This window comes from Salvelinus namaycush, chromosome 8 (genome assembly GCF_016432855.1).
Source record: "Salvelinus namaycush isolate Seneca chromosome 8, SaNama_1.0, whole genome shotgun sequence".
NCBI lineage: Eukaryota > Metazoa > Chordata > Actinopteri > Salmoniformes > Salmonidae > Salvelinus > Salvelinus namaycush.
In genome coordinates this window covers 28,089,118-28,109,467 of record NC_052314.1, presented here as the reverse complement: position 1 = coordinate 28,109,467, position 20,350 = coordinate 28,089,118, and the positions used below count along the sequence as shown (strand labels likewise).

General features: G+C 44.0%; 1 protein-coding gene across 1 annotated transcript in view; it reads right to left on the bottom strand.

Annotated features, from left to right (window-relative positions):
* Positions 1-218: 218 nt before the first annotated feature.
* Positions 219-20,350, bottom strand: part of kita (KIT proto-oncogene, receptor tyrosine kinase a) — a 39,536-nt gene continuing 19,404 nt past the window's right edge. The window contains exons 9-21 of the mRNA XM_038999578.1: positions 16,348-16,532; positions 12,481-12,587; positions 12,153-12,279; positions 11,478-11,582; positions 9,713-9,823; positions 9,208-9,355; positions 8,780-8,877; positions 8,139-8,269; positions 7,255-7,377; positions 4,736-4,847; positions 4,536-4,635; positions 4,001-4,106; positions 219-3,255 (exon numbers count right to left, since the gene is read on the bottom strand). Coding sequence (XP_038855506.1) covers positions 3,052-3,255; positions 4,001-4,106; positions 4,536-4,635; positions 4,736-4,847; positions 7,255-7,377; positions 8,139-8,269; positions 8,780-8,877; positions 9,208-9,355; positions 9,713-9,823; positions 11,478-11,582; positions 12,153-12,279; positions 12,481-12,587; positions 16,348-16,532 — 1,657 coding nt within the window. The 3' untranslated portion in view covers positions 219-3,051. The remainder of the gene's footprint in view (positions 3,256-4,000; positions 4,107-4,535; positions 4,636-4,735; positions 4,848-7,254; positions 7,378-8,138; positions 8,270-8,779; positions 8,878-9,207; positions 9,356-9,712; positions 9,824-11,477; positions 11,583-12,152; positions 12,280-12,480; positions 12,588-16,347; positions 16,533-20,350) is intronic.

Here is a 20,350-nt window from a genome sequence, read left to right as displayed (position 1 = left end):
GTCCCTCAGATCTATGAGGGACAATTCAATATGTGACATGTCAGTCTAAATAAAATGACTCCACCACATTATCAAACTGGATCAAAAAAGAAGAAAGATGCCACCCAAAAAAACTAACCTGCACACATATAAAATAAATGGCATGAAAAAAGAAATACTAATCTAATACAAATCACGATTAACAAAACAATTGTATGCGTTTATTTTATTTATATTACAGTAACAAGAGACAGCAACCCATTGCAAATGTGCACAACAAACATTGCCTCTTGTAAAATAAATATACAACTAAATGCACAAAATAAACGTTGTATAGGGAAATATACAAGTGTTCTAAGATTTCTAAAACAGCCGTCATATTGTATCAGCCGTCATATTGTATCAGCCGTCATATTGTATCAGCCGTCATATTATATCAGCCGTCATATTGTATCACCCGTCATATTGTATCAGCCGTCATATTGTATCAGCCGTCATATTGTATCAGCCGTCATATTGTATCAGCCGCCATATTGTATCACCCGTCATATTGTATCAGCCGTCATATTGTATCAGCCGTCATATTGTATCAGCCGTCATATTGTATCAGCCGTCATATTATATCAACCGTTATAGAGTAAAATTGTTAGGGATAATCAGACAATATTTTGATTGTGCTTTTTAACAGCGTGATGAATGGCACAGATATAACCATGTAACTACAGTGTTATTACTGTGTAATTACCTATTTTTATGTTTCCTATTCTATGTGGCATAAGGGAAAGAGCAGAGTATTGATGTAAGTTATTGCCCTCCAGTTCTACTTGTCCTTTCTTGTAATTAGCAAAATTAGACAATATTTGCCATTTCCATGAAAGTACAAGGCATTCCTGTTTTGGGGTTGAAAACCAACTTGATTTGTAAGGCAAAGCTGTCCATAAGCGTTTAAAAAGAAATAAATGTTTTGGCTTGCTTGTTGAAGACAGAATGCAATGGTTAGTGCCAAGCCAAGGGGAAAATTACACTACACAAGGAATAATACATTCTACAGCAAAGCCCAAAGAAAGATTATGTATAGGTACAGTACGTTTACAGTAGTTACCACATCTACAGAAAAACAAGCAGCTTATCTCCAAAGAAGAAGATGTACAGTAAATATTATGTGGGTGTACGCATCTGTGTATCTATTTCTGGTAAGACATTTTTCATATTACAGCATATCAGAGTTGTGCATTAAATGTACCATATCAATAGAAAATAAAATAAAACATTAAGACAGCATCCACATTACTTACATTGTATTCACACACATATTTACAAATATCCAGCTTTGGGAAGGACAGGGTTGAACAGTTTGTTGGGTAAATTTCATACATTTAATTCAGTGGCACCTACAAATAGCACACATGCAGACACACAGATGCACACATGCAGACACACACAAACACACACACACACACACACACCCTTTCAGTCATTCAGACAGCATTTTCCAGGTGCTCTTCACAACAATATCTCAGTGTGGGAAGAGGGAAGTCCTAGTGATGGGAGTCTGGAGTGATACAGAGCCCTGGTTCAGAGATGGTGGAAGTAGCACTTCCGTCAGAGGAAGCAGCTGGACACAAAGAGTAGAGGGATGGCTGAGAAATCAGCTACTGACTGCTGGGACGGGAGCACTGACGTTACTATCCACAGGACTGTTGGGAACTATAAGACATGTCACCACCTGGTCTGACTAAACACCTCTAACATCTAACTTTCAAATTGGCTTTTTCTCAGAACAGTTAGCTTAATGGTTGTTGGTCTGTACTGCAAGCTCCACATTGGCATTTGAAACAAGCATCATTGGCTTCACCTCAAAACAGAAAGCCTTCTTTGACAATCTGTATGAGTAGAAAAGATCAAATGGCTAATACCTTGAATAGTGATCGCCTGTTTCCTTGTACAGTATGCTCATTATAGCCATGCACTGTTTCAGCCTTCCCCATTTTGGAGACAGTTTTTGTACTAAGTAAACACCCCGGTGATACAGCAGTACCTGTCTGATGACAAATGTAAACAAGGGTCACACATACGCTACAGGACAGAAGAGGTGCCGACACCAGAAACATATTTACATATTTACAAGGAATCTCCAGCAGGCAGCCTCCCAGGCGGAATCTAAGCTAATGCTACCTCTCACATCATACACTTATTACTAGTCATACCCAAGGTCAATATGTACATATATACACAGGGACATCAACTAAAAGCTGAAGTCATAGTACCATACTTAAAACATCTCAATCTAATCAAGTGATAAGACTTCGCCTACTGAATATCATTTAAACCATTGGCCCTAGAAATGTCTGACAAAATGTCTCTCCATCACATAGTCACCAAAACTGAACATGTGGAATAATACTGACATTAATTCTTAAAAGGTGGAAGGTGGAACAGACAAAAGGTGAAAGCGTCATTACATGATGTCTACATCTGGAATGATGTTCAAATTTAAGTGCCTTCACCTCAAATAATAATTGTACTCCAACCATTGAAAATGCTATATGATTTAGTTTGAGATAAAACGTAATTCAAAACAACAACAAAAAACAAAGTAATTCAGTTTAACATTGACAACAGAAATGTGTAGCAAACATAAACACTGTATGAAACATATTTAGAAACGGTGAAAGCAACATTGAGAAAAGTCCACAGAAAATAGCACTACTATGGAGCTATAAAACAACAGTGTCCATTTCTAACAGCACAAACGTGATACACAGTAGCTCAATGGCCTGGAGAGTAAAGACAGTGTGACTATATCCAAGCTTGTGAGAGACAGGGCCAGATACTATGGAGACAGTAGGTGACAGGTCTCGTCCATGCACTAAAGGCGCCAGGAGCAGAGGTTTCGAGAGGACCTAGTCCTTCTTCAAGCCTCTGTCTGAAGGGGGAAGCTAATAGCTAGACATACGGTTGGAAGGGGGTGGCTAATACCTAGACACAGTATATGGTTGGGATAGGTGTGGTGGGGTGTTTGGGCTGCACTAAACAGGCACTTTATGTGGCAGCCATCGTGGGGGTGTGGCCTTACACCCGGTGGACCCTGAGCCTGGTGCCCATTTCCTCCAGGAAGACGTCATCGCTGGCGCTGGCCAATAGGGGCTGAGTGGAGGCATTGCTGCTGCCCACCGAGTTGAGACGCAGGACGTTGGCGCTCTGTGTCCCCTGGTCCACATTGGTACCCTGGGGCCCCATTGTAACCGGAAACTTGGAGCTGAAATTCAGATAGATCTACACAGAGAAGAGAAACAGAGCGAAAGAGTGTTGGAGAGGTGTTTTCATTGCAGTTCTACGTACTGCGTAAGCAACATGCAGCATGGTGAGGAAAGGAGATGACAGTGTAGCCCTCTGGTCTGAAGGTGTGAAGGGGAAGGCGTGAAAAGAGAAGACCTGCTCTGTGTTCAGAGCTCACTGGCATATTTCAGAAGTGAGAGATGAGCCGAGTTCATGAGGAGAGGCCTGAGGGCGTCACTGTTCGTTTGACCTCACACCCCTGTCACTCGCACCAGAGAGGACATGACACAGGTGAGGTGATTATGGCACGAGTGATCGATCAATCATATTAATCTCCTCCTCTAGCTTTCGTGTCACGTTCAATGGGTACTGAGTGTGAGTGTGAGTGCATTAATGGAGGGTTGACACATTTCTGTGTGTCAACTGCTATACAGATGGAGGGCTGACTAGTCTGGTGGTATCCTTAACATGTGGCCCTTGGTGGTTGCGGTGGAGGAGCACACAGTCATGTTCTGTATGCTACTAAAACAAGAGGGCAGGTAATATTTTATTGAATTTGTATAGTAGTTCACTACTATTAATACAGCAAAATCTCAAGGTGCTTCTACGTCTAGTCTGGTGACCTTTTGGCACTTAAAAAAAAAATCTCAGAATATAGAAATGGAATTTACTGCTGGTGAATAGCTTAAATCCATAGTCTGTCAATATGTGTACACAAGCAGGTTAGATGAGAGTGACCTACGTGTTTGGTGGTGTCTGACAGCTGTTGTTCGATCCTCTCCACCACCTTGCTGAAGGAGGGTCTCTTAAAGGGGTCCGCTTCCCAGCACGACCTCATTATCTCATACCTGAAACCACAGCACGCACATGTTCAGGGGCGGCAGGTAGCCTAGTGGTTAGAGCGTTGGGCCGGGAACCCGAAAGGTTGCTAGATCGAATCCCCGAGCTGACAAGGTAAAAACCTGTCGTTCTGCCCCTGAACAAGGCAGTTAATCCACGGTTCCTAGGCCGTCATTGAAAATAAGAATTTGTTCTTAAATGACTTGCCTAGTTAACTAAAATAATAAAAATATTTGCACACACCTGTTCTTTCTCTAAGTGTAACATTTTTTAGTTTTAATATGAACTTTTATGATGAAGACAAATTCATAAAATCTGCCATCTGCTCAAATCCCACATATTCACACCCATGCATAGTACACCCACACATACACTGCTCCTACTCCCTGATTCTTTCTCAAGATACTTAGACACGCACACGACACACACACACTCACATTTCACTCGGTGCAAACTCTGGTGCATCCATTCTGTATCCTTCCTTAATCATTTTGTAGAACTTTGAGTCCACAGGTATCCCAGGATATGGACTGCTTCCTATAGGCCAAAAAGGAAATAAGGTAATAAAAATCTATGAAAAGAAACACACACACACACACACACACTCACACACGGAGAATAATGTGTATGTAAGTACCGAGTGAGAAGATTTCCCAGAGCAAGATGCCATAGGACCACACGTCACTCTCAAATGTGTACACACACTCAAAGATGCTCTCCGGAGACATCCACTTGACTGGGAGACGAGCCTGCGTGGAACACAAACCATCACAGCCAGTCAAATATGTCAGACGCACTCCATGTATTCAGAAAATTCATCAAAGCAAATCTATTGAAGTAGTCCATCATCTCCATCACTTCAGCTGTGGAGGCTTGAGGACCGGTGAGGGGAAATGGTTCATGCAGATTCTGCTGATCTGGAATTTCAAACCAATGTTCAGCATTGCTTGTTTTTGTGTTAGTATGAGAGGAGATGTGTTTCCTAGGTCAAAACTCCCATAAGGTGCTGAACATTCACCAAATATACACTGGGGACCAACATTGACATCCTTGATAAGATGAGCAAGAATTACTGTATAAAATACATTCAAATACTGAGCTATATTGTATGCACCATTTTGGGGGAAATTATATTATGTTATACAATTAACAAGTCATATTTTAATTTTTCAATACCTCACCTTGCGAGGGTAACGTCACCGAGCCTTTTTCTAAAATGTTTAATGAGATTGGAGGACACATTGGGAGGGATCTTAAGACCATTCCTCCATACAGAATCTTTACAGATAGTTGATATCCTTTCGTCTGCTCTTATGAACTGTCCTCTTCAATTCAGAGAACACAGGTTTTCAATGGGGTTCAAGTCCGGAGTCTGAGCTGGCCATTGAAAAATATTGATTTTGTGGCCAATTAACCATTTCTTTGTGGATTTTGCTGTGTGCTTGGGGTTATTGTCTTGCTGGAAGATCCACTTGCAGCCAAGTTTCAGCCTCCTGGCAGAGGTAATGAGGTTTTGGCTAAAATGTTCATGATGCCATTGACCTTAAGTTAAGCCTTTCTTTAAAGGCTCAGTGATGTTACCTTCGCAAGGTGAGGTATTGAAAGGGGGTCAATCATTTTTACCCTTACCTTTTGAGAAATACAAATATTACTTGTTAAATGTATTAGTATACCATAATATATTTTCAAATTTTTTTGGCATACAATATAGTTCAGTATTTGAATTATTTATTTTATACAGTAATTTTTCCTAATCTTTATCAAGGGTGTCAATAATTTGTGTCACTGGCCTACACACAATTTTCCATATGTCAAAGTGGAATTACGTTTTTCGATATTTTTACAAATGTATTAAAACTAAAAAGCTGAAATCTAATGAGTCAATAAGTATTCTACCCAATTTTCTTTATGACTACCTCACCTCGGTATCCCAAACATACAATTATCTGTAAGGTCCCTCAGTCGAGCAGTGAATTTGAAACACAGATTCAATCATAAAGACCAGAGAGGTTTTCCAATGCCTCGCAAAGAAGTTGCGAGGTAGATGGGTAGAACAAACGGATATTTAATATCTCTTTGAGCATGGGATATTATTACACTTTGGATGGTATATCAATACACCCAGTCACTATAAAGATACAGGTGTCTGCATCCTTCCTAACTCAGTTGCCGGAGAGGAAGGGAGTGCTTCAGGATAAAAAAGAAACGGAATGGCTAGTTGAGAGCTCCATGAACACGGTTATGCCTAACATTTTTAGAAGCATTAGACCAGAACCTTGATACTGTTGAACGTCTAAATTTGAACATTAGTCATGAAGATTAGGCTATTTTCAGGCAAAATTCTAAAGGAAAACCTGGTTCAATCTGCTTTCCACCAGAAACAGATGAATACACCTTTCAGCAGGACCATAACCTAAAACACAAGGCCAAATCTGCACTGTAGTTGCTTACCAAGAAGACAGTGAATGTTCCTGAGTGGCAGATTTACAGTTATGACTTAAATTTGCTTGAACATCAATGGCAAGACTTGAAAATGGATGTCTAGCAATGATTAACCACCAATTTGACAGAACTTGAAGAATTTAGAAGATAATAATTGGCAAATATTGTACAATCCAGGTGCGCAAAGCTCTTAGAGACATACCCAGAAAGACTAAGGTGATTCTAACATGTATTGCAGGGTTTTCCAAACTCGGTGCTGGGACCCCCACCCCCTGGGTGCACATTTAGTTTTTTGCCCTAGCACTACACAGCTGATTCAAATAACCAATCATCATCAAATGTTGATTATTTCAATCAGCTGCGTAGTGCTAGGGCAAAAACCAAAACATGCACCCAGGGCCCCAGGACTGGATTTGGGAAACCATGACAGGGGTGTGAATACTTATGTAAATTAGATATTTATGTATTTCATTTGCTAACATTTCTAAAAACATGTTTTTACTTTGTCATTATGGGGTATTGTGTGTAAGATGGGTGACATTTGTATTTTTATGTCACACAACAAAATGTGGAATATTTTCTGAAGGCACTGTAGCTGACAAACACACTTTATATCAATACAGTGCCTGTGCTTGATGGTTTTCACTGCAAAATGTCCAAAGGAGTATCTATAACTCATATTGAGATCTACAGCGAGTGATGGGGCATACTTACATTGCCTTTGACTACATAATTGGAGTCAGTGGTGATGTCACGAGCAAGGCCGAAGTCACAGATCTTTGCCACTCGTCCCTGGGTCAGGAGAATGTTCCTGGCTGCCAGGTCTCTGTGGATGCACTGAACACACACACACACACACACACACACACACACACACACACACACACACACACACACACACACACACACACACACACACACACACACACACACACACACACACACACACACATAATGCAATAAGACAGCATAAGGTATAAGCATAGCATACTGTAGAACACTCAATACTACTAATACATTGTGACAGAGAATTTCCTTTCCCAAAAGTTGTTCCATACACACCCAGCTACTAATACAGGGCCTGGCTGTAGTCTGGTGTCTGCTTGCCTTAATGCCTTATACATTTTTCAGTAGCATGCTCAAACATGCATCCTGGACCTGTTGACCAGCCATGGAAATGTGATCCTGGTGTTGTTTGGAAAGAAAGAGGATGGAACTAATGTGTGTGTGTGTGTGTGTGTGTGTGTGTGTGTGTGTGTGTGTGTGTGTGTGTGTGTGTGTGTGTGTGTGTGTGTGTGTGTGTGTGTGTGTGTGTGTGTGTGTGTGTGTGTGTGTGTGTGTGTGTGTGTGTGTGTGTGTGTGTGTGTGTAGCTTAGTGTGTGTCTAAATTCAATCTCATACAATGAACCAATAATACCAGTGGAAAGGGTGCTTTCCAGAGAATGGTTGGACATTAACATGATCTACCATCATGGATTTAACTAGCTGGACTGAATTGCAGAGTACAAAATAGACCTGTTGTTCTAGAAAGCTGGTGGTGAGGGGTTTCAGGAGCTTATTAGGACAGGAGATCTTCGGTGAGGACATGAAGGGCTTACATTTTTGGAAGCCAGGAAGTCCATGCCTTTGGCCACTTGATAGGAGAAGCTGAGCAGATCCTCTGTGTCCAGAGAGAGACCGTCCTCATGGAGCATCTCATTCACAACATCTGGCTCACTACTGGAACCACCTGAGAGAAGGAGAGAGATGGAGCAAAATAATTAGAGAGATGTATAGAGTGAACGGCATTGTGTAGAAAGGTAGCTTCATTGTTTATAGAGGGAGATACATTGTGTAGAAAGGTAGCTTCATTGTTAATAGAGGGAGATACATTGTGTAGAAAGGTAGCTTCATTGTTTATAGAGGGAGATACATTGTGTAGAAAGGTAGCTTCATTGTTTATAGAGGGAGATACATTGTGTAGAAAGGTAGCTTCATTGTTTATAGAGGGAGATACATTGTGTAGAAAGGTAGCTTCATTGTTTATAGAGGGAGATACATTGTGTAGAAAGGTAGCTTCATTGTTTATAGAGGGAGATACATTGTGTAGAAAGGTAGCTTCATTGTTTATAGAGGGAGATACATTGTGTAGAAAGGTAGCTTCATTGTTTATAGAGGGAGATACATTGCAGGTTGTATAAATTCACTCTGAAATGATAAATGTGACAATTATCAATGAATATCAGAGTGGATGGCTTGCCTGCTTTGCGCATCGAGCGCCTCTTCTCTGAGGAGAAGCCATTTGGCAGGACGCCAGTGACAGAAGGCCTCATATCCACATAGCCATTCCTGCTGTCTCTGTGAGGAGGAAAGGAGCAGTCTGATCTCAGTTCAGCTGCCATGCCAATACTACATATTACTCCTACACACTGGGTAGGAAATCCTCCCTTACATAAATTATGAATCTCCAGATACATTTACTGTAAGTATGTTTTCTCAATAACAACAAAGAGTGCTTCATGCTAAGTTCAATTGGGGAATTTTCAAAAACGACAGTGGTATTTACTTCCGTGAGCAGGTGAGATGACATAAGCAACAGTACATACATACCTTACATACTGTGCTGTGATAATTATACACCACTCAACTACCACCCTCTCCTTGTAATTGTAAAAAGTCCATACTGACCCAGCTGTAGCTGTTCCCCTCTGCAGCATGACATTCCTGTAGTAGCAGTCGTCCCCTAGCTTGGAGCAAAAGAACGTCTCTCTCTTCCTTCTCAGAAAGTTCAGGAGGTCACCAAAGCAGCAGTACTCTGTGATCACCAGGGTTGGGCCTGAAGACAAGGAGCACAATTGCCATGTCACATGAGAGTAGAAATAGAACACAAAGAAGCAACACACAAAAGATAAACATAGATAAACAAAATACTCTGATGTATAGACACACCAATACAATCACAGCAAGTTTCAGGATCACCACTCCTACATCATAAAGCATGATCCAATGCTCAACAAGCCATACACTCATAGGTGATAAAAGGGGGGAGTGTTCAGGTTATTACTGTTTCTCAAAAACCTCTGACAAACCAGTTACCCACACCATTCAGATTGATGATACCATAGACTTAACCCTAATTCTAGTCTTGAATAAACTCTTCTTCTTCTTCTCCTCCGGACCTTCTGCCCCTTACCTCCAACAGTACAGGCTCCAAGCAGGTTGACGATGTTCATGTGGTTTCCAAGGTAACTGAGAACTTTCAGCTCTGACATCAGCGCTTCCTTCTCAGTGGCATGGGCACTGGCTGTGGAAAAACCATCAGAACGTGATCATTTTAAAGTGCTTCAAAGTCATCATCAAAGAAAACATCAAAGGAAATCTGCTTGTGCTAGTTTCACCTCGTGCTAGCACAAACACCTCTGGCCGCTGTCGGTGTCACAAGCGTACATGCATCAATGCAAACACGCACGCACACACACACACTCAATAGCTACTGAAATATATTTAGTCAAATATCTGTTGAGGGTGTTCACCACTCATAATTAGGGCCAGGGGTTGTCTCTGACTGTGAATTGACCAGGTCTGATTAGTCAGACACCATAAAATAAACAGATTTGTCACCAAAATGTGTCTCTTTTTATTGCTATTAAACTTGTCTGAGGCTGCGCGACCGAAGGTAACCCACCCCGTACCGCCACCCTGGAAGCCTCTTCCCCAGAGCTAAAGAACCAAATCACGTTGTGCGCATGTGTTCACTTCACTCACCCTCTTCTGAACCCTTATCATCAGGTCATCTGATCGACATGATGATGTAGCCTATGTCTCTATTTCTGAACAGCTGATATAAAAACTAGCTGCGATTTGAACGAACGTTCCACAAATATATATAAACTGAGTGAACAAAACAATAAGGACACCTGCTCTTTCCATGACACAGACTGACCAGGTAAATCCAGGTGAAAGCTATGATCCCTTATTGATGTCACTTAAATCCACTTCAATCAGCATAGATGAAGGGGAGGAGACCGGTTAAAGAAGGATTCATTATTTTTTTTAAATTGTATTTTACCCCATTTTTCATGGTATCCAATTGGTAGTTACAGTCTTGTCTCATCGCTGCAACTCCCGTACGGACTCGGGAGAGGCGAAGGTCAAGAGCCATGCGTCCTCCGAAACACAACCCAACCAAGCCACACTGCTTCTTGACACAATGCCCACTTTACCCGGAGCCAGCCGCACCAATGTGTCGGAAGAAACACTGTACACCTGGCGACCATGTCAGTGTGCATTGCGTCCAGCCCGCCACAGGAGTCGCTAGTGCGCGATGGGACAAGGACATCCCTGCCAGCCAAACCCTCCCCTAACATGGGTCTCCCGGTCACGGACGGCTGCGACAGAACTCGAACCCAGAATCTCTAGTGGCACAGCTAGCACTGCGATGCAGTGCCTTAGACCACTGTGCCACTCAGGAGGCCAAAGAAGGATTTTTAAGCATTAAGACAACTCTACTCAATATTAGGAAGGTGTCCTTAATGTTTTGTACACTGTGTATTTTGTAGGCTAATTTAGGATGTAGGTTACAACTTTCTCTGTGTGTTGTTATTACGGATATTTCAGTAGCACAAGCAGGACACAGTCTACACACTGCATTGGGGCAAAAACAATCAGCGTTTTAACCACAACTAACATAGAACTGTTAAAAACTGACTGCCTCTGCCTCCTGTTTAATCAATCAATGTTTGCAATGATGATGAAAAAACAACATTAAATCACTATTTAGACTGCCTGTCTGTGTCCTGCCTGTCTTTGATATGTTGCTGCAGCGGAAGGGGGGGAGAATACCGCTCATACGCAGAAGCTTCGGTTGTTTAACTATCCGGAAGAAGACTCCAGAGAATTCGTCAAAGCAGCTACTCTGAAATGTTTTATTATCACTTGTGTCATCACTTCGGTCTTACGTTTGAGCATTTTGACCGCCACTGTCATCACTGTATCAGCTTTGGACATTCCATAAGCAGTAGCCTCCACCACCTTCCCGAAGGCTCCGGAGCCCAGAGTTTTCCCTGCAGACAGACATGGAACACAGACAGACTAATGTTATTCCATCGTGTTCCCCTCCCACATCCTAGCCCCTGCTTCCTGCACCAACGATCACCAGGTTTACCCTGCAAGGGCGGGGCAAGCAGACACCAGGACACGCAGAATCCTGTTTGGGGTGGTTTGAAAATTAAAAAAACAACAGAACATTTGCTTAAAGGGAGGGGTTGAGGTTGTTTATAAAAGAAAACAGCTCCATTAAATACATCGTGCAGTTAGTGTGTGCTCACAGCTATTGTAAAAGTGTAAAACTGTAACCAATTGGTCTACAAATAGGGTGTGCATCCATCATTATGAGACCGCAAAGATACATTGGCTGGCTCCAAATACCAAAACAAAAACAGACTTTCAACAGCTGCTGCTATGGCTTGATACTACACATCTTAAATAGACCTGGGAAATACTAAAAACAAACTAAACATCATACAGTCCTGTATTAGAGATGGATATACTGTAGAAAATGTCTGGGGCAACCTCCCTGCTTGGTGATGATTAAATGTGATATTCCTGAGTGTGATGAAAGCCAAGGAACTCACCGAAACGCAGTTTGTCCCGGGGGAACTCCCACTGGTGGTCGTATGGGAGCTGGGTAGGGTCAATATACACATAGTTGTTTCCGTGGATACCTTCAATGACTTTCCACTGGATCTGGTATTTGGGTTTCTGTGAGGCAAGCAGGGAGTTTATATTAGGAGAAGCACAGAGGATGCCACAAAACTCACATCAATCATGGTACTTCAGCACAGTTTATGGTGAGCTACTGTACCTTATCGTTGGCTGTGAGTTACTGTGTGTCATTTTTATACTCAGGTGTGTAACCAGCAGTAGAAGTGGGTGTGACATGCATGAGAAGAGGTGAGTTACCTGCAGGTACTTGTAGAAGAGCACTATGAGGATGACACAGAGGAGGACCGCTGCTGACACAAAGCCAATCAGCAGAGGGGTGAAGAGCTCATGGGGCACTGTTCTCTCTGTAGGGACAAACACACAACACAGAGAGATAAAGAGATATCAGTGAAGGACGTTGGAGAGAGGAGAGAATGACAGAAACACAGAAAGAGATCAGATCTAATGTTTGGCTTTATATTAGGCTTCTGATGTGGAGAGTGCTATGTGGTAATCACTCTAAAGTAATCCTATTATTTGAGTCAAACTTTATTTTCTGTATTTTGTTAATGTCTTTGTATATTATTACCTACATAATTCCTGTTATAGTTACAGTGCCTTTGGAAAGTATTCAGACCCATTGACTTTTTCCACATTTTGTTATGTTACAGCCTTATTCTAAAATGGATCAAATAAATACAAATCTTCATAACGACAAAGCGAAAACAGGTTTTTAGAAATGTTAGCTCATTTATTAAAAATTAAAAACAGAAATATCTTATTTACATAAGTATTCAGACCCTTTGCTATGAAACTTGAAATTGAGCTCTGTTTCTACAACTTGATTGGAGTCGACCTGCGGTAAATTAAATTGATTGGACACATCTGTCTATTTAAGGTCCACAGTTGACAGTGCATGTCACAGCAAAACCAAGCCATGAGGTCGAATGAATTATCTGTAGAGCTCAGAGACAGAACTGTGTCGAGGCACAGATCTGGGGAAGGGTACCAAAAAATGTCTGCGGCATTGAAGGTCACCAAAAACACAATGGCCTCCGTCATTCTTAAATGGAGGAAGTCTGGAACCACCTAAACTCTTCCTAGAGCTAATGTTTGTATCTAGGAAGAGCAATCGGGGGAGAAGGGAGGTGACCAAGAACCCAATGGTCACTCTGACAGAGCTCTAGAGTTCCTCTGTGGAGATGGAAGAACCTTTCAGAAGGACAACCATCTCTGCAGCACTCCACCAATCAGGCCTTCATGGTAGAGTGGCCAGACGGAAGCCACTCCTCAGTAGAAGGCACATGACAGCCCACTTGGAGTTTGCCAAAAGGCACCAAAAGAGTCTCAGACCATGAGAAACAATATTATCTGGTCTGATGAAACCAAGGTTAAACTTTTTGGCCTGAATGCCATGTGTCACGTCTGGAGGAAACCTGACATCATCCCTACAGTAAAGCATGGTGGAGATAGCATCATGTTGTGGGGGTGTTTTTCAGCGGCAGGGACTGGGAGACTAGTCAGGATCGAGGGAAATATGAATGGAGCAAAGTACAGAGAGATCCTTGGTGAAAACTTGATCCAGAGCGCTCAGGACCTCAGACTGGGGCGAACGTTCACCTTCCAACAGGACAATGACCCAAAGCACATAGCCAAGACAACGCAGGAGTGGCTTCGGGACAAGTCTCTGAACGTCCTTGAGTGTCCCAGCCAGAGCCCAGACTTGAACCCGATCGAACAACTCTGGAGAGACCTGAAAATAGCTGTGCAGCAATGCTCCCCATCCAACCAGACAGAGCTTGAGAGGATCTGCAGAGAAGAATGAGAGAAACTCCCCAAATACAGGTGTTCCAGTGTAACGGATGTGAAATGGCTAGCTAGTTAGCGGTGGGGCGCGCTAATAGCGTTTCAATCGGTTACGTCACTCGCTTTGAGACCTTGAAGTAGTGGTTCCCCTTGCTCTGCAAGGGCCGCGGCTTTTGTGGAGCGATGGGTAACGATGCTTCGTGGGTGACTGTTGTTGATGTGTGCAGAGGGTCCCTGGTTTGCGCCCGGGGCGAGGGAACGGACGTAAAGTTATACTGTTACATTGGTGCCGTGACCCGGATCACTGGTTGCTGCGTAAAAAAGAGGAGGTCGAAAGGGGGGTGAGTGTAACGGATGTGAAATGGCTAGCTAGTTAGCGGTGGTGCGCGCTAATAGCGTTTCAATCGGTTACGTCACTCGCTTTGAGACCTAGAAGTAGTGGTTCCCCTTGCTCTGCAAGGGCCGCGGCTTCTGTGGAGCGATGGGTAACGATGCTTCGTGGGTGACTGTTGTTGATGTGTGCAGAGGGTCCCTGGTTCGTGCCCGGGTCGGGGCGCGAAGACTTGAGCCTGTAATCGCTGCCAAAGGTGCTTCAACAAAGTACTGAGTAAAGGGTCTGAATACTTATTTAAATGTGATATCAGTTTTTTATTTATAATAAATTAGCACAAAAAAAATTAAAAGTTTTTACTTTGTCATTATTGGGTATTGTGTGTAGATTGAGGATGGAAAAAAATTATTTAATCAATTTTAGAATAAGGCTGTAACCAAACAAAATGTGGAAAAAGTCAAGGGGTCTGAATACTTTCCGAAGGCACTGCACAGTATGTAGCATGCTGTGGTGTTGTGCAGCATGACGCAGTACTGCTGCTGTTGTTGTGTAAAACTGCTGTATAATAAGTCGTCTGTTCCTTTGTGTACTGTAGCGGTTTGTGGTGTTATTGTTTTCCTAGCTCTGTACACTAGGTGTAATAAGCTCTTTAGCCATAAGAGGATTTCTCTCCATTTCAAATCATCTCAGAATGCAGAGTCTGCAGGAACTAATCTTCTGTAAACCTGTCAGTGGCTTTTAAAGCTCTCCCTCCATCCCTTTATTCTTTCCCTACAGCTTCCTGCCTCCTTGGCTGGCCACGTCCAAAATTCCCACAGTGTTTAAACATTCAGGGTGGCAAGGACTCCAACTGTTGTCCAGACTTCCCTGCAAGTCTCCGCGTGTCTTCCCTGCTCCAATGAGCACTAAGGCCTGGGCACAAGCTCCCACAAGCCTGTCCTGCCTGGCTACACACTCCTCGTCCATAATGCCACCCACATGCCCGATGTGTCCAGGCAGCGTCCCCTCCTCCTCTACACCATCACAATCTCATTCTCCATACCCACGCTAAGACAACTCTCTTCTCACTCTGGTTTCAACTGCCGTCATACTAGACTAGCGCATCAGACAGTATATAAACAGGATGTTCTAGAAAGTTGAATTTGCGGTCCAAAATTACACTATGCCCCTACCACTGATGATCATTTCTGCTAGTAAGTGATGAGACATTATCACACAGGTTTGTGTTATCTCTCCTCACCTATGTTTATATAACAGACTCCAGCCCTATAATCAATGTTTAATATTGAACCTCTGTGTATGGGAAAGATCTATGTCAAAAACCCAAGTCTTTCGTAAACATTCAGCGGATTATAATTGCGAAATCCTTCGAGTTGAACTGAAGAGTGTTGATGGTGCGGATCACTTACATGACCTTGAGCCACATAAAGAGAACCAGCTGTAACGCTGCACCTCAGCTCAGACATAATGGGAGCAGGACTGAGGACTGAGACTGAGCTGAGCAGTCCGACCTGAATGGACTTGACTGTAGTGAGTGCGCTGAGAGTCGCGAAGCAAGTACAGGGAGTGAGTGTATTAATAAATAAACAAAACAATAAACACGAAACACAAACCACGCAGCGACACGAAACAGAGTCAATGACGACTGGGGAAGAAACCAAAGGGAGTGACATATAAAGGGAAGGTAATCAAGGAGGTGATGGAGTCCAGGTGAGTGTCATTATGCGAGTAACGCTGGTGACAGGTGAGCGCCATAACGAGCAGCCTGGTGACCTAGAGGTCGGGGAGGAGGCACACGTGACATTGACCTGAATGTAACACAGCCTAGACTTTAGTTAGTACTGCATTACTGACATTAATTCAGGTTTTTCGTATTGAGTATTATCTATAAAAAAATATTAAAAAATTCTACAAGCTCCCCCTCAACAACTCCCCACTCATTTGTATATTGCTATGTGTGTGTGTGCGTGCATGTCACCACAACTCACCACTGATAGAGAACAGTGTGTAGGCCTGCTCTCCCTCCACGGTGGCCACACACTCCAACGTGTGGAATCTTCCCGTGGTGATGTTCAGCCTGCTCTCCACCTCCGTCTTCCCAAATGAGGGACTCAACAATGTCACTGTGACAATGTCCTGCTCCTCCTGAGTGGCGTTCATCTGGTGGGAGCACCTGAGGGATGGGACAAACTGTCAACCAAACTAATGTGACTGCATTTGGATGTCATTCTTAGTAGATTTAATGCAATGTTGCTTGTTTCATGTGGCTCTATAAACACAGCAGTTGTGAATGTAAAATGGATGATGGTGCTGTTATGAGTAAACAAACAGGAGACTAAGGAATTGTTGACCATGTGTTCACCATGTGTGCCCTCAAAACAACAGCCAGGTACAGAGAGTCGTTGGACAGAACTGGGGCATGACGCGTACAGTCTTAAATGTCTAAATAAAAGCTCACTGTGCCAGGCTAAATCAGTCCATCCCCATACAATGCCAGTCTTCCACACCAAACTAAAGGATACGTTCCTCCAGCATCTACTAAAACAACAATACCTTAGAGGTACAGGAAGTGAAAACAATCTCAATAAAACAAATATATGGGGGGTACATTCCATACCATCACCTTGTGCCTTATGTAAACAAACATTTCAAAGGTAACTGTACGCATGTTTGTTTGAGTTGGACAGCTCTCTAAGTCGATTTGATCATAATTGAAAGCGATAGGATAATGACTAGAGCCAGGCTCGGAAGCTCCTCCTTCCTGGCTATAATACCGCTCACATCCATTTCCTCAATTCAATACCGCTCTTCAGCGAACCCAAACCCCCTGACGGCACAGGCCAAAATATGTTATACCTCGTTCCCGCCTTCAGGGAACAGTAGTTACATTCATAACTGCTCGTTCCCTTTCAGTTGGTCACTCTGTATAACATACTATGGGGACATGAGAACTTCGTGCAACATGGCTATGTACACTGACACGCTGTCACTGCAACCCAAATCCATAGACCCCATGGTTCCAAGAACAATACTTACATTACGAGCCTGAAATGTCAGAACTCGTACCTGTAATCGCAAGTCTAAAACGAGAACACCTGTGGTGATTTGGTAAAGCGCTCACACGCGAGCTGCATAACATTGACCAGAGTTGATGAACTACGACAGCCCACAGGAAAACACACAGGAACGGTCAACACTCGTACAAGGAACCGTTGTCCAAAACAACAGGGAAAATGCAGTAACTTGATAATGCGCATTCGTGGGCCGACTCATCGGCGAACCACGGCAGCCCAAGGCTCAACCCCACAGGGAAACTGTGGTAACCCGGATAAATGCACAATCTGCGCAGTGCCGGGAGAAAGATGCTGCTTAGAAAACGCCCTACCCCGAGCTGGATTAGTGAAAAGCTGTTCACAACACGGACATCCTTGTTCAAATCTATATACGTGTGTAAAGCGTGCACCGGACACAGGCCATGCTACAAAGCAAACAGAGAAGGTGAGAAAGGGAAGAAGTGTAAAACATAGGCATAACCTAGGGAGCAAATGCATTAGGATGTAAACTCACTTTGGAGTCAACAGGCGCAAACTCCAAATAGGAAAGGTGTATTGATAGCGTATGGAGATCCCCCAACGAGCTTGGCTGACACCAAGGCCATAAATAGCAGAGCAGTCTTGTAGGAAAGGACTTTCAGGTCCACAGACTCTAATGGTACAAACAAAGGCTCACACAGAGCATCCAGGACCAACACCAGGTCAGTGCCATAGGCTTTGACGCTGCTCCGAGCGCACACACGCCTTCCAGGAACCGCACCACCAGAGGAAGAGACCCTGGGGCAGAGCCGTTCATCCCTACATGATACGCCAAAATGGCTGGCATATAAATGTTCAATGAGGAAAAAGAAGGGCCCTGCTCAAAAAGTTCTTGCAAAAACATCAAAATGTCCACCAAAGAGCTCTGAAAAGGAGAAACTCCCTCTGACACCAACCCTGTAATGCACGTCACATAGATATAACTCTCTCGTAGAGGCACACAGGCCGACTGTAATCACGTTTGCGGGTAAGCCCCTAGCCATCAAATTCAACCGTTCAGTCATGGGTGCCAAATCCTCCCCTGCGCCTGGGACAATAGATCCCAACGACATGGAACCCCCCACGTGTCCCCGCTCAGCAGGCGAATGATCTCCGGGAACCAGGGTTGTCTGGGCCAACGGGGAGCCACCAGAATCAATAACAGACCCTCCTGACGGACCCTCTGCACGGTGGCCTGAATCAGGTCCCCTAGAGGAACGCATAGAGCAGAGGCCGAGGCCACTGATACGCCAACGCATCCGTTTCCAAAGGAGCGCCCAGATCCCTCATTGAGAAGAACAGACGACAATGCGTGTTTCCTCGCGATGCGTAAGATCTACATCGGCCATGCAGACCCGGTCCCAAATCTGTGCCACCACCAAGGAGTGCAGTCCCCACTCCGGACCTTCCCTTAAAAGTAAATCTGCACTCAAATTGAGAAAACTTGGAATATATGTTGCCCTGTGCAACAGGGCATGCACACGGCTCTATACGAGCAGATAATGGGCCAGGTTAGGAGATTGAGAGACAGCGTCCGTCCCTGCCTGTTGATGTACGCCACCACCGTCCTGTTGTCGGACCTTACCAACACATGCTGGCCCTCCAACATCAAAAGGAAATGCCTCAGCGCTAGCAAAACAGTCAGTAGCTCTAGGTAGTTGATATGCAGCGGCCTTTGCACTGTTGACCAAATCCGAGTAGCCAACACACAGCGCTCCCCATACCAGTAAGGATACGTCTGTCGTGATCACCCCTGCGGGACACTACCTGGCCCATTTGAATCCCCTGAAACAGCAATTGCGGACCACTACAAGGAGTCAACACCCGTAGGCATGACAGAATACCTTGAGCAACCGATGGCAGTGGCGAGATGCACCCAGTGCTGAAACAGATGCATCAACAGAAGTCCCAGAGGCCACACAGCTATCATAGAGGCCATCAGACCCAATAACCACAGGCACAAGCAAGAAAAGCACCAAGTGCCCCAGCTGAAACTGTGCCAGACAGAGCCTGAATGCGACCCTTCTTTGTTGGGACAAAAACACAATTCAGAATTGATTCCATTACGAGATCCAGAAACTGAATCCGCCGAGCCGGAGTCAAACAACTTTTCTGGGGATTCACTATGAATCCCAAAGACTGAATATGCAAAACCAGCGTGGCAGTGTGGAGCTCCACCTGTTCACTTGACTCGGATATGACCAGCCAATCGTCCAGATAATACTCCAACCCCTGGCACCGAAGCGGTGCCAAAGCCACCTCCACCGCCATAGAAAAGGTGTGGGGTGATAGGTGGGGAGGATGTATAGCACATGAAAATATGCATCCTTCAGATCTATGGATGTGAATCAATCGCTGGGATGTACCGACTGCAATAGCCAGCATAGTGTGAGCATTTTGAACTTTGATGTGCTTGTTTAAAATATGTAAGTCCAGGATTAGGATGCAATATTCCAATTTTCTAGGGAACTAAAAAGTACCGGCTGCACTAACCGCTCTGTACTTCTGACATGGGAACCACCCGAATAGCCTGCTTTTGAAGGAGAGAGGAAATCGCCTCTCTCAAGACAGGCGCTAGGACCTTGAGGACCAATGGCGTAATGACGCCACGAAAAGGAGGAGGATGCACAGCGAACTGCAGACCGTAGCCCCTCACCACTGTCCTCATCAACCATGGTGAAACTGCGCCTGCCCGCCACTTGATAGAACACGCTGCCAGTCTCCCATACATTATATCCTGAAGGGGCAGAATGCTACCCTGAGGACTGGGATAATAAAAAAAGAATATATCCACCACTCTTGACAACCGCGTGTCCGAATGTGGGGAAGGAACTAGGTGTTCTGATACCCCGCCCACACCCGGTTCAGGGACCTCTGAGCTAGGAATAGACCCCTTGTTAGCCTCTGGAGCTAAGTAACT